Source organism: Pleurodeles waltl, chromosome 6 (assembly GCF_031143425.1).
Source record: "Pleurodeles waltl isolate 20211129_DDA chromosome 6, aPleWal1.hap1.20221129, whole genome shotgun sequence".
Lineage (NCBI taxonomy): Eukaryota > Metazoa > Chordata > Amphibia > Caudata > Salamandridae > Pleurodeles > Pleurodeles waltl.
The window spans coordinates 1184942852-1184967898 of NC_090445.1; the positions used below are offsets into that span (position 1 = coordinate 1184942852).

General features: G+C 49.6%; 1 protein-coding gene across 3 annotated transcripts in view; it reads right to left on the reverse strand.

Annotated features, from left to right (window-relative positions):
• The window catches only part of LOC138300727 (polyunsaturated fatty acid 5-lipoxygenase-like), a 1327404-nt gene that overhangs the window by 1005036 nt on the left and 297321 nt on the right, over nucleotides 1-25047 (reverse strand). For all 3 annotated transcript variants that reach the window (XM_069240434.1, XM_069240433.1, XM_069240436.1), the window contains exon 4: nucleotides 21302-21424. In XM_069240434.1, the coding sequence (XP_069096535.1) occupies nucleotides 21302-21424 (123 nt within the window). The remainder of the gene's footprint in view (nucleotides 1-21301; nucleotides 21425-25047) is intronic.

Here is a 25047-nt window from a genome sequence, read left to right on the forward strand (position 1 = left end):
CTAGGTACCCAGAGCCAATAAATGAGCTGCACCCTGCAGTGCGTTTTCATTCTATACTGGGTATACAGCAATTCATTTGCTGAAATATAAAGAGTGAAAAATAGCTATCAAGAAAACCTTTGTATTTCCAAAAAGGGCACAAGATAAGGTGTTGAGGAGCAGTGGTTATTTGCACATCTCTGAATTCCGGGGTGACCATACTAGCATATGAATTACAGGGCATTTCTCAAATAGATGTCTTTTTTACACACTCTCTTATATTTGGAAGGAGAAAATGTAGAGAAAGACAAGGGACAATAACACTTGTTTTGCTAATCTATGTTCCCCCAAGTCTCCCGATAAAAATGATACCTCACTTGTGTGGGAAGGCCTAGCGCCCGCGACAGGAAACGCCCCAAAACGCAACGTGGACGCCACATTTTTTTAAAGAAAACAGAGGTGTTTTTTGCAAAGTGCCTACCTGTAGATTTTGGCCTCTAGCTCAGCCGCCACCTAGGGAAACCTACCAAACCTGTGCATTTTTAAAAACTAAAGACCTAGGGGAATCCAAGATGGGGTGACTTGTGGGGCTCTGACCAGGTTCTGTTACCCAGAATCCTTTGCAAACGTCAATATTTGGTTAAAAAAACACGTTTTCCTCACATTTCGGTGACAGAAAGTTCTGGAATCTGAGAGGAGCCACAGATTTCCTTCCACCCAGCGTTCCCCCAAGTCTCCCGATAAAAATGATACCTCACTTGTGTGGGTAGGCCTAGTGCCCGTGACAGGAAATGCCCCAAAACACAACGTGGACACATCACATTTTTTGAAAGAAAACAGAGGTGTTTTTTGCAAAGTGCCTACCTGTAGATTTTGGCCTCTAGCTCAGCCGGCACCTAGGCAAACCTACTAAACCTGTGCATTTTTGAAAACTAGAGACCTAGGGGAATCCAAGATGGGGTGACTTGTGGGGCTCTGACCAGGTTCTGTTACCCAGAATCCTTTGCAAACCTCAAAATTTGGCTAAAAAAATACTTTTTCCTGTCATTTCGGTGACAGAAAGTTCGGGAATCTGTGAGGAACCACATATTTCCTTCCATCCATCGTTCCCCCAAGTCTCCCGATACAAATGATACCTCACTTGTGTGGGTAGGCCTAGCGCCCGCGACAGGAAATGGCCCAAAACACAACGTGGACACATCACATTTTTTCATAGAAAACAGTGCCTACCTGTGGATTTTGGCCTCTAGCTCAGCCGGCACCTGGGGAAACCTAGCAAACCAGCGCATTTTTGAAAACTAGAAACCCAGTGGAATCCAAGATGGGGTGACTTGTGGGGCTCTGACCAGGTTCTGTCACCCAGAATCCTTTGCAAACCTCAGAATCTGGCTAAAAAAAAAACATTTCCTCACCTTTCGGTGACAGAAAGTTCTGGAATCTGAGAGGAGCCACAAATTTCCTTCCACCCAGTGTCCCCCCAAGTCTCCCGATAAAAATGATACCTCACTTGTGTGGGTAGGCTTAGCGCCCGCAACAGGAAATGGCCCAAAACCCAACGTGGACACATCACATTTGTTCATAGAAAACAGTGCCTACCTGTGGATTTTGGTCTCTAGCTCAGCCGGCCCCAGGGGGGGGCAGAAATGGCCTAAAATAAATTTGTCCCCTACCCCACCAACCCACCCCCCCCGGAGCGACCCTTGCCTACGGGGTCGCACCCCCTGCGTGACATTGGCGCCAAAAAAAACAAAATCCCCGGTGCCTAGTGGTTTCTGCCCTCTTGGGGGCAGATTGACCTAAAATCTGCCAATCTGCCCCCAAAGGGGGGCAGAAATGGTCTAAATACAATTTACCCCCAGGGGAGTGACCCTTGAATTGTATTTAACCAATGTGTGGATTTTAAAAATCTTTGGATCACTTCAGGATATGTTTTTTTTTCTTTTCTTTTTTAATGTATGTTTTATCTCCAACTGTTACTAATTAAGGGCCCTGGTGATCGAATACAATTCAAAAGTGTGGACTATTTTAATAATTATTTATATAATCTAGTGTGAGAAGTTAAGACCTTATTAATTGGCATGGCATCTTATAAATTACACTGATATGATAAGAAATGTTCCAGGCCACAAATCGGTTATGCCACCGGTTTTAGTTTCAAGGAACGCATTAATTGTATTTATTTGAACAATGAACACAAGTTTTTATCATTGCTATGTAGGATTGTTTTATTGTATCCACAAAACGATCATGCTATTGGTTTTAGATTAAAGGAACGTATCAACTGTATTTATTTGAACGTTGGATATAAGTTCTTACCATTGTTATGTATGATTGTTTTATTGTATTCTAATGGTCTAAATTTCAGACAGAATAAACCAATTATTATTATAATATACTGATAGTTCAGCAAGGGTAAAATAATTTCATGTAATTTTGTGAATTTCATGTTACACCCATTACGCAAACCTCCAAGAATTACACCATTATCCTGCAATGAGTAACTCCACCACATCTGTTGCAAATTTTTAGGTTAGTAGCAAGGGAATAATGTTAATGACCGGAACACCAGCATTCATGCACTTGTGCTTTTTGCACTGTTTTTTGTTTTGCCACAAAATGTATTCTTCCATCCACAATCACTGGTTAATGAACAGCAAAAACCTTAGTACCAATGTTTTTTTACATTGAAGCTTGTAGTTCATACATCAGTTGCTCACTTTACACAATAGTTTCACTAAGCAGTTTTGAGGATGTGCACAAAATGACAGGGGTTGGATGCTGCAGGCTCAGTTTTCTCAGGTCTTGTGACAGACCACCGAAGCTGAGTTGTAGTTACTGTTATCATCTAGAGGGAAGTGCTTGGATTTTTATTCATGGTTAAATGTTCACAGCTGCAGGTTATGTCTTTAAATGTTATGGTTTGAAATGTAAACCTTTTTGGTTTGCTCATTTGAAGTGTGATTTAGCAGATTCTTCAGACGTGCAACTCTACCAGTATTGTATGCATCAGTATGGTTAATATGCAACCCAGCAGGTTATGCATAACACAGCATGCCATAACACCCTCACATATTACAGCATAGAACCGAACAACAAAATATAACACATCTTTTCATAACATTGCATTAAAAAATAACACACAGCATAATACATGGCACAGCGTAGCAGTGCATGACACAAAATTTCACAACACACCATAACAAAACACAATATAACATGACACATCATAACACAACACATCATAACATAGTACATCATAACACACTCTAGCAAGAGACAGTGTAAGTCAGCATATTGCAAAGAAACAGACACTAAATTACACAGCCTAGTATAGCATGATACAACATGACAAACCATGCAATAACATAAAAAAGCCTAGCACAGCTTACATGATACAGCGTAACATATTATAAGTTGCACAGCATGATGCAGGATAACACAGCACACCAAATAAAACAGCACTGTACAGCCTGACACAACATGAAACAGCATAACAGAACACAGTCTAGTACCTCATGACCTAACATAAGCCACCCTAGCATAACACAGATTGAAACAACACACATAACATAACCTAGCACTGCATGGCACAATATAACACAACACATCATACTATAACACAGGATAGCACTACTGGGGGCGTGGCTAGCCAGCCAAGATGGCAGACGCGAGCTGATCGAGCTCCGCGTCTTAACCCCGGTTTATCTGGCACCGCAATGAACATGTGCGACTATTGACTACCCCACAGCAGGCGTCCTGCCACACTGAGCCCTTGTCACACCAAAAGCCTTGATCGCGGCTGTGTGAACCGCTACGGTCGAGCTGGAATCTGCTGCGACGCGTATGTGGCTGCCGGCGGCGGCCTACGCGAGAGGAACGTGAGGGGCAGGCCGTGCCGGGTGAGCGCGCTGCTGTTGTACAGGGACTGTGACGGCGGCGGCGTTCAGGACGGCGCCGACATCGGATTTGTGCCCAAAGCAAGTGAGTTGGTGCGCCCGACACCATACCTGGACGCTCAGCGGTTGAGGAGGACCCCGGACCTTGCTGCGGTGCTGCAGACACAATAGAAGCGGAGTGGCCCTGCTCCTACGCGCCCCAGGTGCCCCGCGACTAGCGGTGCATACGAGCGAAAGTTCCTAAAACAATCCTAAGGATCGAGCGCCTTGGTAGACGGCGCTGAATAAAATGGTTGGGCCGCTCGTGCTGCTGTGCAAAAACATTCCGGATGTGCATGCAAGCAGGCCCGATTGAGTTTCCATTTCTGGAGCGAAGCTGTACACTGCTGGTGTACGGGTCCGGAGGGCGGCCTATCACTGGCCTCCAGGCAGCTTGGTATAGTTTCATAGACTGGGGAGCAGACAACACACCCCAATTAAGAAATATGAGGAGATGATACGCTTTCCTGACCAACTTGCCTGAGTGAGATAGGTATATATCTAAGCTGACTTGCCCTGTTGTACGGACGTGGGGAGTGCCGGAGCTATTTGTACTGCTAAAGCCGCTAGTCGGGCGGTGTATGCTGGCAGGCCCCTCCTGACAGAACCTATTGGGGCCTATCCTGTGCGCGAGGTGACGACCTGCGGTGACACCGATATTCTTGCAGGTTGCAGATATGGCAGGCACTGGCCGCCTTCGATCTGGGACTGGTGTTAAAAGCATGCAGGAGACCGTAACTCAAGATAGTAAAAAACTGGATGCCGTGCTGGCAGCAGTGGAGCGCATAGGCAACTCGCTGGAGCAAACCCGTACCTCCCTGGAGAGCAAGATTTATAGGATGACCAGTGACCTTACCTTGCTACATGCGGATCATCGCAAGTTGGCGGATAAGACTGGTATACTTGAGGCACAAATTGACGAGCTGGCGCCCACAACATCCCGGCTAGAGGCTTCATTGGGGGATGCACTGACCCGCATAGGCGAACTGGAGCGCCGTGCTGAAGACGCTGAAGGTCGCACCCGAAGAAATAATATTCGGGTCATTGGCCTTTCGGAAGGCGAGGAGGGCCATGACGCGGTCACTTACTCTGAGACTTGGCTCAGGGGGCTGGTACCGGAGGGATCCCTGACGCCTTTCTTTTCAGTGGAACATGCACATAGGGTCCCTGACAGATCACGACCACCAGGGAGCGGACCCCATCCCTTCGTACTCCGTTTGCTTCACTATGCAGACAGGGATATTGTCCTTCCGGCGGTTAGGTTGTCGCCCCCGCCCGAGTGGGCAACACCCAGGTCATGCTGTTTCCTGACTACACACTGGCTGTGCAGAAAGAGCACACTTCATATTTGCCTCTAAAACGCAAACTCCGAGCTCTTGAACTTGAGTACTCCCTTTTATTTCCAGTCAAACTCTGCATAATAGCTGAGAACAAATCCTACTTTTTCACTACGCCACAGTCGGAGTGGGAGTGGTTGGAGTCTACAGGCCGTATCAGTGGACGAGACCCGGAGGGGAGTCCACCGGTGCCACGAGTCGCCGCACCCGCACATGTTCCTGATCTGGAGCAAATCATCCAGGAACGTCGCGATGCACTGCAGTTGGCAGCGGCCATTAACACTCTCTCAGCTGTTTCGGAAGCAGAAATTGAAATCTCACAGTACAATAGTGAAGATCTCACTACACTCGAACACTCCTCCGTGATGGGATCACCAGTGTGCCTGGAGGTCACGCCTCGGACAGTAGATGAACTTTCCTAGCACCCTTGCACTGAACTCAACCTACTAATGACACCTCAAGTGGATAATTCTCAGAAACTATTCTTCCTTTCAAAGCAATGTTTACCATGTTTTAAGATATGTCATGTGTTACAGGACTGATGATTTGGTGATATGCCCAAGCGCCTGAGGGGGGCCTGCCTAGAGGAGTGCACACTGCAACCTCATAGTCTTGCAGTCCACAGGCATCAATTTCCATTGGTCCCACACTTACTGATATATTCCGGGTACGCACCTCACCGCACACACTCACCTTCAAGTTACTTGGCCTACCCTACTCTCCTATTAGTGGAGACCTGCTATTCATAGCTGTTTCGTTGACCTAATGGGTTCTTTGGTTTGGGCGGATACCGGTTACCCCTCTGCTCTGATGGTATTCTGTTTGTTAGTGTTGAAATGGAGACTGAACCTTAATAGCCTGTCAGAGTATTGGAACCCCACTACCTTATATATGGCCTCTCCTACACGGGAAACCAAGTTGGTTAGTTTCTATCACTACCAAAACCCGCCATGAATACCTACACAGCTCTTACATGGAATGTGCGAGGCATACACACACCCATGCGACGATATTCCATATACTCTTACCTTAAAAGACACTCAATACATATAGCCTTTTTACAAGAAACCCATTTGGCGTGCTCAGAAGTGTCCCACTTGCAGCGAAGATGGAGAGGACAGCTAAATGCGATAGGTCATTCTACATACGCTAAAGGCGCTGTGGTTTGGATCAGGCCGGGCATCCCCTTTGGGGCAGAAGATCAAATAATTGACGAACAGGGGCGCTATGCATTGGAACGGGGGCGGTTTGCGGGTCGAGCCTTGGTGTTGGGCTCCATTTATGCACCGAAACTGGACCAGGCCTCCTTCCTCTGCTCCCTGTCCAGTTAATTGTCAGGGTGGAGTGATTACCCCTGGCTACTAGGTGGTGACTTTAATAGTGTACTGGATCACCCTTGGATCAATCCTTTCCTCCGCTGCCCACGGTGCCTAACGTGACTGCTGCACATGCGTTAAATACCTGGATTCAGAACTGGCACCTACTAGACATATGGCGCCACCGTACTGCCACTGACAGAATCTATTCATACTATTCTGCCCCTCATCGCCTGCATGTGTGCCTTGACCAGCTATTATGCACTCATAACTTATAGTCTGCAGTACTAGCCACTGAATATTTAGGTCGCACACACTCAGATCACAATCCTCAGCTTGTACATCTAAGTTGGGATACCTCCCTCCCAAGTGTCCCTACCTGGAGGCTCAGACCTGAACTTCTAGAAAACACTGCATTCAAGGCTTCATTGGATGGGGCGATCCCCGAATATTTCACGCACATCAGGGATACAGCATCCTCTGGTCTGGTGGAATGGGATGTATTCAAGGTCCTTGTCAGGGGCCACTGTATGGGAATGCAGTGGAATTTGCTGCATTCCGTGGAGAGTGAGCTCATTCGGGTGGAGCAGGCTTTACTGCGACCCGAGCGGGAGATCATTCGAAGCCCCATGGGGATGGCACAATAGTCATCGACTCGAGCTGAACATCTAGCTCTTTTGGAGCGTCAACGATGCTTAAATTAAGCTGCCCATTCGGCGCGTACTCATGCCTCTGCTGATAAATCGGGAAAACTTTTAGCCTGGCTGACTAGATGCGAACCGGGACCATGGCCAAGTTATGGAGATTCGCTCATTGTCCGGGAGCGTACTTAACCCACCCCTCAGAGATAAATTTTGATTTTGCACCGTATTATAGGGCTCTCTATAGTTCGGCTGCACCGCCGAGTCGGCAGACCTGTACAGAATTCCTCCCCTCCGTCACTCTGCCCCACTTGATGGAGGCCCAGCGAGACACACTGGAGGCACCATTGGAGCTTGCTGAAATTTAGAGCAGTATACATGACCTATCCGCAGGCAGAACTCCTGGCCCGGATGGTCTTTCGACCGACTTCTATAAGACCTTTTCCCCTATTCTCGCGCCCCATCTCCTCCGTCTATACGAGGAATCTATACAGAAAGGATCTCTGTCGGCATCGCAGAATGAGACGCTACTGGTGTCGCTTCCCAAATCAGGCAAGGACCCATTGGAACTTGGCTCCTATCGACCATTGGCAATGCTCAACACCGATTATAAAATATTGGCCAAGACACTGGCGACGCGTCTGGCGCCCATGGTACCGGATCTTGTCCATTCTGATCAAAACGGATTTGTGCCCGCACGTGATATTTCTCATAACATCAAGCGACTATTTCGCGTCATGCGCTACTCGACGCGGGACCGGCCGTTGGCGGGATGCCTAGTCCTTGATCTGGAAAAGGCTTTTGATTCACTGGAATGGTCGTATCTTTTTTAAACCTTATGACGATTTGGCCTTGGACCTCGCTTCCTCCATATGGTTAAGCTACTATACACCAATCCCAAGGTCCGGGTCAAGACGGGTAGAAATATTTCGGAACCGGTTGGGGTGAGTAGAGGCACGAGACAGTGTTGTCCCCTTTCCCCATTGCTGTTCTCCCTGGGCCACGACCTACACACCATATCATTATACCAGACGACCTCCTATTGTATTTTAGGGACATTATGCAGGTCCCTTCAGCAGTCGGGACTATCCTGCAACACTTTGCTACTCTTTCCAGTTTATGTGTTAACTGGGCAAAGTCATGCCTTTTCCCCTTTGACCCTGATCTTCCGAACCCAAAATTGTGCCTTTCCGGTGTCGATATCCCTTGGCAGCCCCATGCGTTTAGATACTTAGGCATCCACATCTATCACCGAAAAGAGGATTTGCTCGATGGAAATCTTGGAAGGGCGGTGACATCCCTCCGATCCCAGATTACCTTTTGGCAATCACTACCACTCTTTGTTGCAGGTAGAGTTGCTCTTCTGAAAATGATTGTGTTACCAATATTATTATATTATTTCTCCAACCTCCCATACGACATACCGGTTAGTTTCTTTAGGGAACTGGAACCCAAACTGCGTGAATTCAATTGGAATAAAGGGAGCTGTAGAGTTGAGATTAAGAACCTCTACTTGCCTTTGGAGCCGGGCGGCCTTTCAGCACCCAACCTAGAGCATTATTACTTGGCCTCTCAGCTCCAATGGGTGGCCAGATGGTTGTCGGGACTTCATCTCTCCGACACGGCAACTACGGCAGAGCCTTGGTCTCTTATGCGATTGACGCACCTATTCCACCCACTCACGCATTCAGCGCTGCCGGAGGAGTTTCTCCTCAATGTGGCGCACCGCTGTTACCGCAGATCCCTACAGCTCACAAGGGGAATCGTCCCGTTCGCCCCAGCCTTGGCACTGCTGGGCACACCTCGTGGCTCTGGAACCACATCTGGGGTCGAACTCCGGGCGTGGCACGCTGCAGGTTTACATACACTGGGCGACCTGTACAGTGATGGCAAGCTGATTCCGTTTGCCACTCTAGCTGCTGACACAGGTCTCCCAGTGGGACAGTTTCTGCCGTATAACTCATTATTGAGATCTTTATCGAGCAGGTGGGGGGACCTAACGACCGCTCCTCCAGCCCATTTGCTAATACAATACATGCAGGTTTTGGGACAGGGCAGACATTTGATCAAGTGGTTTACGGAAGCACTCCGAACTCATCTGTTGCATGACATTGGTACGTTGCTTGGTGCCTGGGAGAGAGACTCGGGCACGCCCTTCACAGACCTGCAATGGAAGTCTGTCCTGTCCAGTCACACAACCATACCCCGCAACTCCAGATTTCGACTCATACAATTCTACATTATTCACAGAGCATACCTTACACCAGCTCGCATTAACAGATATTTCCTTCGCTGTGATGCAGCCTGCCCCCGTTGCAAACATTTAGATGCGAATATCTTGCATATGTTATGGTCCTGTCCCTCATTGCATAGTTATTGGGAAGCCGTAGTTACTTGTCTAGCAACATGCACATCACGCACACTGTTACCTACATGGGAGACCTGCATGCTGGGTTTGCTTCCTAAGTGCCTGCGTCACAGGGCTAGCGCACGATTTTTAGACCTGGGATTTATAACTGCCAAAAGGTTAATAACTTGCAGATGGAAGGGTGCTGACGCACCAACTGTGTCAACCTGGAAGCAATCATTTTTTACCTGGGCGGGGGCTGAGGGAGTGGCGCTGAGACAGGAGGATACACTTGGATTGAACAAATACCCCATCTCAGGCAGCTGGGAAATGATGTTGTCATCTTTCTGTGCCCCGGAATCTGACTCTTCCCCTACTGAGACAGTCCGGCCATTAGAACAGCCCAGTGACCATTAGTCACTGGAGACACCTTGTACGGGTCACTGGTACGCTTTGCACTTAGCTCCAAATCACGGATTAAACGAGCAGACACTTCTGCACACCATCAGGGGAACTCCACACGCAGGAAGGCATAGTAATATTGTTATCGAATATTTAAAGCTAAAGTACTCTACTGTTACTGCATGTTATTGATCCATTCATTATTATTCTAGGATCAGCATTTATGTGCAAGCACACAACTGTGTTTACTGTCGTACAGAGAAACAATAGAATGACAAGAGGATTGACAACCTATGTTTAGACTCAGGTGACCACCTAGCTATTACACGAAGTGCCAGTGATCAAGCTTCGATACCGATTGTAATACGCGGTGCACAAGATTAGGAAATCAATACATTATCCATATGTAATTGATGTATATGCACGAACCCTTGCCGAAGTGATTCGCAAGTTTGCAAAATGTACAACAGCTGTGCCTATCTATTGTGTCAAGATCCATACTGTATCAATCTGTCACAATATCATTAAACAATAAAAAGATTCCGGGAAAAAAAAAACACAGGATAGCACTACATGACAGAATACATCACAGCACACTATAACATAATATAATTGTACTGCAAAACACAACATATGATAATACAAGACAACGTAGCATATCAAGGTACAACACAACACAATGTAAACACCCTGACATAACACTGCATATCACAGAATTTCATAAAATAAAAGAGAATGACATAATATAACGCACATTAACATAACACAGCATGGCACAACATACCACAACAAAGCACTCAATAACGTAACACTGCCAAGTACAACATGATAGAAACATAACCACCGTATCATAGCACAGCATTACATACTTTAGCACAACCATAGTGGTCTAATGTATTGAACTGTTTTTCACAACATAACTCAAAACACAATAATTTAGCGCAGCATAACAAAGCATACCATAACACAGCTTATGACAACATGAAACAATTTAAAAAAAACTAACTTGCACAGCATGACAACACACAACTGAATAAAGCAGCATAGCACTGCAAGGCCCAATATAACACACTATAACACAGCATAATACAGCATAACACACCATGACACACCCTAGGATAACAAGTCATGAGACAATTTAAAACATAATTGGGGTCATTACAACCCTGGCGGACGGTGTTAAAGGTGCGGTAATACTGCAAACAGGCCGGCGGACAAAAAAAGGGAATCATGACCCTGGCGGAAACTGCCAACAAAGACAGCCACTTTAACACTCCGCCCGCCATGGCGGTACAGACAAGCAGCGCGGCGGTCACCGCCAACAGACAGGCAGAAGACAATGTACCGCCCATAGTATCACAACCTACCAATCCGCCACCTTTTCCAGGGCGGATTCACCGTGGATAAAAACACAGTGGAAACAGTTACTGCAATGGGAAAACGCTCACCTGAACACATCCCACGAGGTAAGGAGGACTGCATGGAGCCCGAATTACAAATCCTACCGGCCCTTGTATTCCTACTCATCTACGAAGAGCAACGCCGGCGCCGCCGAAGACAACGGTGAGTACTGCACCTACGACATAGGGGAAGGGGGGAGGCAAAAGTTAGGGGGACACACACGAAACACCCCCACCCTCGCATATTACAACACACACACCAATGCATTCACAAAAATCACAGTAACAACCCACAACCCCCCCGGAAGAATGCAAAGACAAAACAAAATCAGTTCAAACATTGTAATGTAGCAATCTACATGTCTCGAAAATATACAGATATATGATCAAATCATTCAAAAGTATATAGAGTACGAGAAGTAGTGCAGATATGCACATCTCAATGTCCGTGCACCACTAGTCCAAAAATGCATGGGCGAGGCACACAAAAGATACCTGTCCACAAACGGAGAGAACACTGCCGGGGCATCAGATAGAAATACTACAGGCACCTCAGGGGGAAGGGAAGGGGGGCACCTCAGCCGGATGAGTGCAAAGCCAGATCCACGACGGGGCTCCATGCACATTGATGTATCCTGGGGAGTGCAAAGCCACAGTCTCTCAAGTCACTACAGTGGGTGGGTTGCCCACTCTACCATCCTGGGGAGTGCAAAGCCACAGTCTCTCAAGTCTCTGCAGTGGGTGGGTTGCCCACTGTTCCATCCTGGGGAGTGCAAAGCCACAGTCTCTCAAGTCTCTACAGTGGGTGGTTTGCCCACTTTACCATCCTGGGGAGTGCAAAGCCACAGTCTCTCAAGTGGATAACAGTCTCCACTGGTTCTGGAGGGGGACTGGTGCCCAGAGTGCTCCATCCTGTGCAGGACAGACTGAGTGGATGCCTTTCTCCACTGGTTCTGGAGGGGGACTGGTGCCCAGAGTGCTTCATCCTGTGCAGGACAGACTGAGTGGATGCCTTTCTGCACTGGTTCTGGAGGGGCACTGGTGCCTAGAGCGCTTCATCCTGTGCAGGACAGACTGAGTGGATGCCTTTCTCCACTGGTTCTGGAGGGGGGCTGGTGCCCAGAGTGCATCACTCTCCCCGTGACGGTCCCAGTTGTGTCACTGCCCCTGCCGCTCATGGGCTAGCGGTACTTGCCATGGCGGTCTTTGCCCTGTTCAGCGGTGCTTTGCCATGGCGGTTCTGGACTGTTCAGCGGTGCTTGCCCTGTTCAGCGGTGCTTTGCCATGGCTTTTCTGGACTGTTCAGCGGTGCTTTGCCATGGCAGTTCTGGACTGTTCAGCGGTGCTTGCCCTGTTCAGCGGTGCTTTGCCATGGAGGTTCTGGACTGTTCAGCAGTGCTCTGCCATGGCGGTTCTGGGCTGGGCATTGGTGTGTGGCATGACGTTCTCTGGGCTGGGCATTGGTGTGTCGCATGACGTTCTCTGGATTGGGCATTGGTGTGTGGCATGACGTTCCCTCATTGCCCAGAGGGGCTGTGGCAGCCGGGGCCCTCCTGGGCACTGACTCTGGCGGTGGTCTCCTGACCAGTGACGATACTTGGGCCCTCCTGGGCACTGACTCCGATGGTGGCGGTGGTCTCCTGACCAGTGACGATACTTGGGCCCTCCTGGGCACTGACTCCGGCGGTGGTCTCCTGACCAGTGACGATACTTGGGCCCTCCTGGGCACTGACTCCGATGGTGGCGGTGGTCTCCTGACCAGTGACGATACTTGGGCCCTCCTGGGCACTGACTCCGATGGTGGCGGTGGTCTCCTGACCAGTGACGATACTTGGGCCCTCCAGGCCACTGACTCCGGCGGTGGTCTCCTGACCAGTGACGATACTTGGGCCCTCCTGGGCACTGACTCCGGCGGTGGCCTCCTGACCAGTGACGATACTTGGGCCCTCCTGGGCAATGACTCTGGCGGTGGTCTCCGGACCAGTGACGACGGTGCTGGCGGTGGCGTCCCGACCGCCGTGAAGGATGCCGCCCTTCTCCGCCGTGATGCTCACACCAGGCTGTGCAGACTTCCTCTGGCCCTTCCCCACCTTTGGAGGAGTCACAACTGACTCTGCAATCCCCCTGGGACCCCTGTGAGTTGTTTTGCCTCCAGGAGTCTTCACAGGGTCCCGTCAGCCACTTTCCAATTTCAGAGCCTTTACAGGGGGTGGGCTGCCAGTGCCTTGGCTCCGGGTCACACTGCCTGCTCTGGTGGCCAGTGCACTCCACACACCTTGAACAGGCACCACTGGTATTGGAGGCTTTTTGGCTGAGGCGCTACGACGGGACTGATGAATTGAAGGGGGGGGGGGGTGGGGGCAAAAAGGTCAACTTTACAGAGGGACAGTTTCTGACGAACACTGGGATGGGTAGCTGGAGGGGGTCTGGGAGTGGAGGAAGAGGAGGTGGTTGTAGGAGGTGTCACTTTAGGTGTTTTGGGTGCAGGTGCAGGTACTGGAGGCTGTCGTGAGGTGGATGGATGTTGGGTGTGTGGGTGCCCACGTTTGTGTACTTTGGGAGGGGGCGTCACAGACACACTGGGAGAGGACACAGGGGACGTGAAAATGGGAGTGGAGGTGGTGATTGCAGGTGAGCAGGGTGTGGTGCAGGGTGTTCTGTTGCGACTCCTGGTGCCTGTAGATGTAGTGCATGCAGGTGAGAGTGTAGATGAGACTGGGAGGGAGGAGGCAGATGACGAGGAGGGGGACACAGTGGAAGCAGTGGATGTTGCTGTGTATGCATGTGTGTGATGCTTGTGTGTGTGTCTGTGGGTTGTGTGGTGCCTATGTTTGCCTGAGCTTCCCTTGTGTGTTGATGTGTGTGCATGCTGGTCTGTAGGTGTGCTTGGGATGGGCTGGGGTACAGGGGATTGGGTCTGGGTGGAGGAGGTTGGAGGGGGGAGGCTAGACACAGGGACAATGGCTGCCATCAGTGCTGAGGCCAGAGATTGCAGGGTTCGCTGAAGGACAGCCTGACCAGAATGAATGCCCTCCAGGAATGCATTACCGTGTTGCAACTCCCTTTCTACACCCTGGATGGCATTCACAATGGTAGACTGCCCAACAGTGAGTGACCTGAGGAGGTCAATGGCCTCCTCACTGAGGGCAGCAGGGGTGACTGGGGCAGGGCCTGAGGTGCCTGGGGCGAAGGTGATACCACCCTCCTGGGTGAGCAGGCACGGGGCGAACGCTGAGGGGCTGCTGGGATGGCAGTGCTGGTAGGGGAGGTGGCGGCTGTACCATTAGAAGTGGGGCGCACAGATGGTGCCGCCACCACAAGGGAGCTCCCATCGGCGGACGAGTCCGTGTCGCTGCTTGGTGATCCAGTGGCCGACGTGAAGCTCCGCTCGTCCCTTGTCCCACTGGTGCATTCTGAGTCCGTGGTGTGGCCCTCCATGGCCATGTGGGATGCAGTTCCCTCGTGCCCCGGTGCCACTGTACCTCCGCCTGTTGATGCTGATGCACAAAAGAACAGGGAGAGCACGAAAAGGGGGGGGGGGAGACAGAAGAAAGACAGGTTGAGTGCATGGCATACCGCTACCGTTGGCGGACAATACAGACACAGCAGCCCCCTGCACTACGCCGTGCTCCTGGCCTCTGCAGATGCAATTTCTGTGATCTGGCCTACATGGCTATGGTGGACATCTGCACACATGGATGCCACAGGGGCATCTATACCTGTACTTGGCACTCTACTGCGGTGGGGTAGAGTGCCACATGGCCTGCATTACGGAGGGGCCTAGCCTACGGAACTCGCCCTGGCCTAGGTACACCCACAGGCCTCCTCCCCCACCCAGACCCCTCCACTGCGCGCAAAGTCCGCAGAATGAGGTTGTACTCACCCCCTTGTGTCTGCTGTGATGCCCTCAAGCGCCCATCCAACTCAGGGTAGGCCACCGCCAGGATCCTGAACATCAGGGGGGTCATGGGGCAACGGGCACCCCTCCCACGTTGGGAAGCCATCCCCTGCTGAGCCTCCGCCGTCTTCTTGCTCCAGCGGCGAATGTCCTCCCATCTTTTCCGGCAGTGGGTGCCCCGTCTCTGGTGGACCCCCAGGGTCCGGACGTCCTTGGCGATGGCACGCCAAATGTCCTTCTTCTGGTGGGCGCTGACCTACATGACATGCACAGGGAAGAAGCGAAGTCATTACCAACTGCACCGTCGATGTGAGTGGCCCCCCTCCCTACCCTAGCCATGTGGCACATTCATTCACATGCATTCATGTTCCCTGAACTCTGCCCCCTTCCCTCTTACAACCAGCCCTCTCCACCCAGGCCTAGCCCATACAACGTGCTACCTGTGTACTAACCTGTTGGTCTGGAGGACCGTAGAGTAGCGTGTACTGGGGGAGGACCCCGTCTACCAGTTTCTCCAACTCCTGAGCAGTGAAGGCAGGGGCCCTTTCCCCAGACGCAGCAGCCATCGTCGCTTCCATATCGAGGTCACAGCAGCACTTGCAGTGTAGGTCCTCTCCTGTCGAAGATCAGGTATCTAGTGATTGAACAGATAGAAAATGGCGGTGACGTCCGCGGCGGTGACGTCTGCGGCAGTGCGTATCGTCACCGCCGGTGCACTTGTTCATTGGCTCCTGGGACCCATAGGGTCCAATGTTAACCAATGCAGCATTGCGCAGCGGTCTACGACCGCCTACCGCGACGTGTGCAATGGCAACGCAGTTACCCCACAATCCCATTGTCCCAGTTTAGAGGTCAGGCAGCCGCCATTTCAGGGGCCCACATGGCTTGATTTACTTCTGCGTCACACATAGCTAGGCCTACACTCAAAACACATACAGGAAGCGTTTTGTGTTTGGTGTCGTCTGCTGTGTAACTGTGGGTACATACCTGGAAAAAAATTGACTCGATCGCCGCTGTTGTCCTTCCTAGGCACCGGCAGCTGGGACATGTGAGGAGATGGCGGAATCCTCCGGTGTACCGACCGCTGGTGGACCTGTTGACAATGGAGGAGCGACATTTAATCGTCACCTACAGGTTTGACCGTGCCACTATCCAGGAACTATGTACCCAGTTGGAGCCAGACCTGATGTCACCAATCCGCCATCCCACTGGAATCCCTCCTGACGTGCAGGTGCTGTCAGTGCTCCATTTCCTTGCAAGTGGCTCTTTTCAGACAACAGTGGCCATGGCATCAGGTATGTCCCAGCCTATGTTTTCAAACATGCTGTCCAGAGTGTTGTCTGCCCTGCTGAAACACGTAAGGAGATACATCATTTTCCCTGAGGTGGAAGATTTGGCTACAGTGAAAGGTGACTTCTATGCCCTTAGACATATCCCAAACATCATAGGTGCTATTGATGGGACCCATGTAGCTCTGGTCCCCCCCAAAGGAGTGAACAGGTGTACAGGAACAGGAAGAGCTATCATTCTATGAATGTACAGATGGTATGTTTGGCCGACCAGTACATCTCCCAGGTTAATGCTATGTTCCCTGGCTCAGTGCATGACGCCTACATCCTGCGGAATAGCAGCATCCCTGATATGATGGGTCAACTCCAGAGGCACCGTGTGTGGCTATTAGGGGACTCTGGTTACCCCAACCTGTCATGGCTATTGACCCCAGTGAGGAATCCCAGGACCAGGGCAGAGGAACGCTACAATGAGGCCCATGGGCGGACTAGGAGGGTGATCGAACGCAGCTTCGGCCTCCTTAAGGCCAGGTTCAGGTGCCTCCATATGACAGGTGGTTCCCTATTCTACTCACCGAAGAAGGTGTGCCAGATCATCATCGCCTGCTCGATGCTTCACAATCTTGCTTTGCGACGCCAGGTGCCTTTTCTGCAGGAGGATGGTGCAGATGACGGTGTTTTAGCAGCTGTGGAGCCTGTGGACAATGATGAGGAGGAAGCTAAGGAAGAAGACAACGACAACAGGGAGTCAGTCATACAGCAATATTTCCAGTGACACACAGGTGAGAACATTTTCATTTTTACCATTACATTCACTGTCACACGTCTTCCTCTATCCTGTGTGTAATTTAATGGGATTATTTGGTAACTGAGTTGTTTCTTTCCATTACGGTTTCACAGGTGTGGTTACCAACGTGTCATCCGCATGCATCCTTCAAGGACTTGTGATGTGTGACATCGGTATGTTGCCTTTACAACTAAAAACGCTTTTTGACACTGTCATTGATAATACATTTTACCAAATCATAGACTGACTCCAGATTTTTTTGTGGTTCAAGGGCGTTTATTTAAGTGCTCAAAAATGGAGGGGGGTTGTAAAATGGTGATGGGTGATGGTGGAGGAATGTCCATGGCAGAGTCCAGTCTATTAGTCTCACAGGTGCACTGCCCATATGGGCATAGGAAGTGGAGCTGGGGCAGTTTAAGTATGGACAGGGTAACAAAGTGGGACAGTGGGAGGAGAATCAGGGTGGTCTCATTTCCTGGCGGGGTCTTGCCATCTTGCTCTGTCCTGTTCCTGGATCTCAGGGACCGCTTGGGTGGTGGTTGTCCGTCTGCAGGGGGTGGGGTGCTGGTGTGGTGGTCCTGTGGCGGAGCGTCCTGTCCACTAGCGCCGGCGGAGGTGGTGGGCAGTTCAACGTCCATGCTAGTGTCAGGGGCCCCTTGGAGTGCCACGGTGTCCCTCAAGGTCTGCTGTATGTCCTTCAGCACCCCTACGATGGTGCCCAAGGCGGAGCTGATGGTCCTGAGCTCCTCCCTGAACCCTAAATACTGGTCCTCCTGCAGGCGCTGGGTCTCCTGAAACTTGACAAGGACCGTCGCCATTGTCTCCTGGGAGTGGTGGTATGCTCCCATGATGGAGGATAGGGCCTCGTGGAGAGTGGGTTCCCTTGGCCTGTCCGCCCCCTGTCGCACAGCAGCCCTCCCAGTTCCCCTCTGTTCCTGTGCCTCCGTCCCCTGGACTGTGTGCCCACTACCACTGCCCCCAGGTCCCTGTTGTTGTTGGGGTAGTGGGTTCTCCTGGGTTCCCTGTAGTGGGGACTCAGATGATTGACCTGTCCTGGGTACGGAGGTTTGGGCCCGCTGGGTGGGTGCTGTACTGGTGTTACCAGAGGGTGGAAGGTCAGTGTTGGGCTGTGCCTGTCCAAGGGGAACCGACTGTCCCGAGGCCCACGATGGTCCGGGCTGGTCATCAGGCTCCAGTAGGGCAGAGCTGCTATCGTCACTGTGGGCCTCTTCTGTGGGTGGAGTGGAGATGTCTGGACCCTCCGGTGTGGTGACGGTCCTTCGTGATCCTGCAGGGGCATAAGTGCATGATTATTGCATGTGTGTGTGTCAGTGTGCAATGGGTGGCTCACCGTGTACACCAGTGCAAGCATTCCTGTGGGGGGGCTTGTGTGATGATGGTTGGGGGGGTGTTCTGGGTATGTGCAATGAGCATGCTTTAGTGATGGGTGACCATGCTTAGTTGTGTCATGCAGGGCTTGGTGTTGGGATGGGTGGTTTGTGTTATAAGTACATTAGTGAGGGGTTGGAGTGATAGGGGAGGGGGTGAGGGTGAGTGTGTGTGATGGCATGCAGGTAGGGTGGGGGATATGATAGTTAAGATTTGACTTACCAGTGTCCATTCCTCCACCGACTCCTCCGAGGCCCTCTGGATGCATGATGGTCAAGACTTGCTCCTCCCATGTTGTTAGTTGTGGGGGAGGAGGTGGGGGTCCGCCGCCAGTCCGCTGAACCGCGATGTTGTGCCTGGAGACCGTTGAACGCACCCTTCCCCCGTAGGTCGTTCCACCTCTTCCTGATGTCCTCCCGATTTCTTGGGTGCTGTCCCACAGCGTTGACCCTGTCCACGATTCTGCGCCATAGCTCCATCTTCCTGGCTATGGATGTGTGCTGCTCCTGTGAGCCAAATAGCTGTGGCTCTACCCGGACGATTTCCTCCACCATGACCCGGAGCTCCTCCTCGGAAAAGCGGGGGTGTCTTTGGCGTGACATGGTGTGGTGTATGTGATGTGTGGGGCGGTGTGAGTGTTGATGTGTGTGGTGATGTGTAGTGGTGTGTGGTGTTTTTTGCGTGGATGTTGTGTGGGTGATGGTGTTGTGTGCCTCTGTGTGGTGGGGTTGTCTATGCAGTGCTGTCTCTCTGGCCTTCGTCAATATTTCTGGTAGTAGGGGTTTGTGGGTGATGTGGGTGTGTGTTTTATATTGTGTTGTGTGTGTGGGAGTGGTGGTTGTATGTGTATCAGGTGTGTGTATTTTGAATTGTCCAATGTGGCGGTGACGGTGTTTCGGAGATGTGCGTGTATTTTGAGCGCGGCGGTGTGTACCGCCAATGGAATACCGCGGTTGTAAGACCGCTGCGTGGATTCGTGGGTCGTAATAGCATGGGTGTGTTTCTGTTGCCGTGGAGGTGGAGGATTTGTTTCCGCCAGTTTAACACTGACCTTTGGTGTGGCGGACTTGTGTGGGTGTCTGAATTTTGGCGGTTTCCGAAATGTGTGTCATAATAGCTGTGGCGGAATTCCGCGGCGGTGTATTGGCGGTCTTCTGCGCGGCGGTAAGCGGCTTTTACCGCCAATGTTGTAATGACCCCCAATTTACTTTAATAGCATGTACCGCTGAACAACACACTTCAAAACACCATCACACAACACACTATAACAGGCTATACAACTTCACAACTTAGCAGAGTACAGCATTAATCAGCATAACACACTCTAACGTCGGGAGCATAGCAGAGCAACATACAACATAACATAAAACACCAACATACAGCATAGAACAACACAACCTACCCTAGTGCAACACGGCCTGGCAGAGCACAGCACATCATAAGCTACACAAATATAATAAAGCATTACACAACATGGCACGTCAGAGCATTCCATATAACCGCACACCACACAATCTACTCCGCATCAGAGCACAACACCATAACAATACACAGCAAAACACTCACAGGATAGCACAGTAATATGACTTCCAAAACATAGCATAGAATGAAACAGCAGAACATAAAACACAATAGTACAGCAAGGGTCAGTATGGCACAAAATAACACATCCTACCATAACAAATGCTAGCCAAGCATGACACAAGATAGGCTACCCCCATATAAAACAGCATAATATACCATAACACATCACAACAACAAATAATGCAGCAAAGTATTGCAAGGCAAAACATGTCATAACCAACCATAGGAATTCACATTATAACAAACTACGACATGACATAACATAACATAGTACAACACAGTAAATTATAGCAAAACAGTGTAACATAATACTGTATAACACACCATAACCTAACAAAGTAAAACACAGAATGGCACAAACACATACAATGTAACACAGTATAGCACTGTCTGGCACAACATAGCACTCTATAACATAGGAGAGCAAAGAACACCACTACTCAACATATCATGTTGTAACATAATACTGAATAGCATTGCACAAAATAACACAACACACCATGACATAGCAGCCTCTATTGCACAACATAATATAGACACAACACATCAAAACAGAACACTGTAGTACTGCAAGATGCAAAATATGACAACACACCATAGCAAAGTATGAAACAAAATAACTCTCCATAACACAGTATAACACCATACAACATAACACACACTAACAGAGCACAGCCTAGTAAAGCATACAATCCCTAATGACAGGGTCAGTACTGTGGTATATGAAATGATCGTTTTCTGGCTTCCTTGCTGTATCTTAACTGTGATGCTTTTATGGCCAACCTGAACCTTTGGTAGTACCAGAAGCCCAAGGGGGCAGCTCAGCTATATAATGACCAGTTTACAGTTAAAAAGAAAATTATTACCCATTAACACATCAACTCAGTTTGTCTGTATTACTTGTAAATGTGGATCTGCTGCAGTTTTTATCAAGGCATACCAGGTGATTCTCAAAATGTAATGGAATTAATGCACACTCAGGTAAAATCATACTTACGCATGCCTATAGTTTGTTTCAAAGTCATTTCTTTTCTCAGTGTCAAATTGCAAGTCCTTGGGCAAATCTTTGTAATGCAACACATCAATGCTCCATGGAAAACCCTGATGCCATTCCTTCCACCTTAAACATAAAATCACACTTCGTTAAGCATAATGTTTGTTTGTTGGTAAATTCACAATTTAAAGATGCATATACATTACTCACAGATAATGTTCATTGCAGATGAAAAATAGGTTTCTATATAATACTTGTCAGAACATAACAATAACATATCATTTAAAAAATAAGACAACATTAAGCTTGATATGAGGCAAGGCCACTGAACATGGCAGACTAGCCGCCCTTCCCTAAAGCTCCAATACAATAGGAACAATCCTACAGAAATCCTGCCCATTTTAGATACACAGAAGCCTGCTGCAAGATGTGCTGCACATTGTGGAGGCTGAGGATCCTAGGTGCGATCTGATGACACCCGGAAGCTGACATTGATGGGAGCAAAACGAGTGAAGAAAGGAGACACAAATCTGCAGTGCTCTCTGAAAGGTCTTCTCGTGGCTGAGCTGCCTGGACCTGGAGAGGAAATTGAGGCCTAATTGGTGGAGAGACAAAAAGCAAAAAGGGCCTGGCAGTCAGCCATGTGGAGTGGGCGGCAGGCAGCAGGTCAGATGTCAAAATACTATGCACTGCAGTGCAGGAAGGGTAGGGCCTACAGTGGCTAGATCTTCCCTTCTACAGCCGCAATGACTTGGCAGGAAAGCAGAGGTGGGGATGCTGGGGCATTGCAGAGTTTCGCAAAAGAGCGACATAAAGTCTTAATTGAGCCTCAAGCAATCCCACACAGCAGAGGAATTGAGGGTCGAGCAGCAATGGGCAAAGACAGAGCAAGACATGAAAAAAAACCTGGTGGATCTTCTGGTTCACGTGAAGCCCTTGATGGAAAAATAAACACACTCACGATAGAAGTTAATCTACAAAGAGTGGACATGCGCAAATTGGCAGACCGAGTGGCAGAAGATGAAGACTGCATTAAATCCCTACAACAGGAAGTCATGACTCTAAATGCATTCATCACAACTTTCCCCACAAGGCTGCTACGATGGGAGATAGACTGTAGGGCATGGAGAGGTGCTAAAGGCACAACAATCTTTGATTCGTTGGACTCCCGGAAAGAATTAAGGGCCAGTCTTTAACAATATTTTTAGAAGAATGACTCACAGACACGTTGACCCCCCTAAAACACTCCAAATTCTTTTCTATGGAGAGGGCACATCACTCACTGGCCCCATCACCAACTTCTGGTGCCCCTCCTCATGCATTGATTTCAAGACTATTCAATCATAGAGATTGGGGTACCATACTACTACATTTCCGCAAGTCTGGGCCCCTGAAATACAAAATCGCCTCCATCATGGTTTTCCTCGATTATACCAAAGGAGTGCAAGATAAGAGAAATACATTCCTGAGCATTAAACATAAACTGAGGGACTTAAACATTAATATCCTAATATTCTCAGCAAGACTACACATACAGAATGAGGGAAAAGCACACATTTGAACAATATCAAACTCTGTGTGGGATTGGCATGATACAGTGTATGGGGCATGCAGTGGTGCAGGAAGATTGGTGCCGCTGTGCACCGCAAAACTGGAAGGGAGGTGTGATCACAATGCCAGAGGTCAGTAACCCCACCAGGGTGTGAAATTGCTGGAGGTCGGCATTCTGAATCAAGGTTCAGCCAGATGGAACACAAGGGGTAACACCAGAAGACTCTGACAGTGCTGAAAAAGCTCCATAAACAGGACCCAACAGGACAGACACCTATGGGCAATGCTGATAATGAACATTAAGGACCATTCTTGGTTGCTCAGTCTGAAACCTGTGTCTCCTGGGGAGAAAAAGAATGGCCTCTTCCAGGCATGTGCTCTGAACGGGAGAACCGCACAGAGCAAGTTAAACCGATCAACTGAAGTGTAGACTACAAGGCCACAGGTGAGACATGCACAGCATGAGGACTAAGCAGGTTAAGAGACGAAGGGGGTCATTAAGACCCTGGCGGTGAGTGTTAATGTGGCGGTAGTACTGCCAACAGGCTGCAGTATATACTGCCACATTAAGAGAATGGCGAGTTGGCACTTCTCCACTCATACTGCCATGGCGGTATCAGCCGCGGGCCGGAGATGTCAATCTCCAGCCCGGTGGGCAGCACAGTACAGCCGGAGGCATTATGAGCCTGCCTACCACCATGGTTTTTGTAGCGTTAGCAACGCCACAAAACCGTGGCAGTAGGCGCTACCGGTGACAGGGAATTCCTTCCCTGTCAACGGTAGGTGGCTACCCCACCACCCCAACACACACCTGACACCCCCACCCCTCCTCCATCCAGAGCCCCCCAACCTCCCCATATACACACTAACCCCCCACCCCGACATTCAAATACACCCCTCCACCCCGATCCAAACACACCCCCACCCCCACTGCCTCCGATCATCACCCCCACACCCTCACACCCTCCGATCATTACACACACCCCCCACACACTCGCAGACACACATCACACATACACCCAATCACTCACACTGGCATACAAGCATTCATAGACGCATACTTCCAGACATGCTCGCACACATTCTTACACACAATCACACTGACATGCAGATACGCACTCACTTTACCGTTCTTATACGCACTCACTCACACACATACACCCACGCAAACAACAGACACATTCACACACTCAGTCACACACACATGCACACACTCAGACACAAGCACACAAACCCCTGCACCCTCCTCCCCTGTTGAAAGCCAAATTACCTTGAACAAGGAGATCTTCCGGCAGGCAACGGGAAGGGGCGCTGCTTCCGCCAGCAGCACCCTGCCAGCAGGACACCGCCAGGCCGTATTACTTGTCATAATACGGCTGGCGGTGTTCTACTGGCGTGGTGGTGCTGGTGGTAGCAGAACCACCTTACCACCGTCCGCCACCATGAACACTGCCGGATTTCCGACCTTCTTGTGACGGAAGTCTGGCAGTGCTCATAATATGGGGGATGGATGGTAGGCACGGTGGTGGTATTTTGGTGTCCGTCACCGCAGTGGTAAGAGGTTTTTACCACCAGTGTCAAAATGGCCACCTAAGACACATAAGTATAACACCTCAAACCAGGAACCGTGAGAATACACAAACCGGGCAGCAAACATTCTGCTTGCTGCTAGTACAGTGATGGGAACTGGACTAAGCTGCGCAGTGTGCCTCACAGTTTATTCAACCTGGTTAATGTTTTACTCCCCTTCACAGAATAGTTGTATCTAGTTTGTAAGAGGGGGAGGGTGGCACTAATGGTTTCTCTACTTGTTTCCTCATATATTTAGGAACCTTGCCAGGCTAATCGTAGGTTGGGAAACAGGAGTTGGAAAGTTTTACAGTTGTATTGTGCTCTGGGTTGGATCAGATGGGAAATCATCCATTATTAAATGCACCCTAACACATGTCACAATCGGGGGAATTAGCACTGTTTTAACACATACCCCTTGTCCGACATGAATAGCACCTACAAAATGATAACTTGGAATGTACATGGACTAAATTACTTTAAAAAGGTTACTGAATACACTCTTACTTAAAGCGATAGGGAGTTAGTGTTGCATTACTACAGGAGACTCAGATTTGCAGATAATACATGCCTAAACTTATAAGAAAATGGAGGGGAAAAATATATGCAATGTCCCACTCTTGATACGC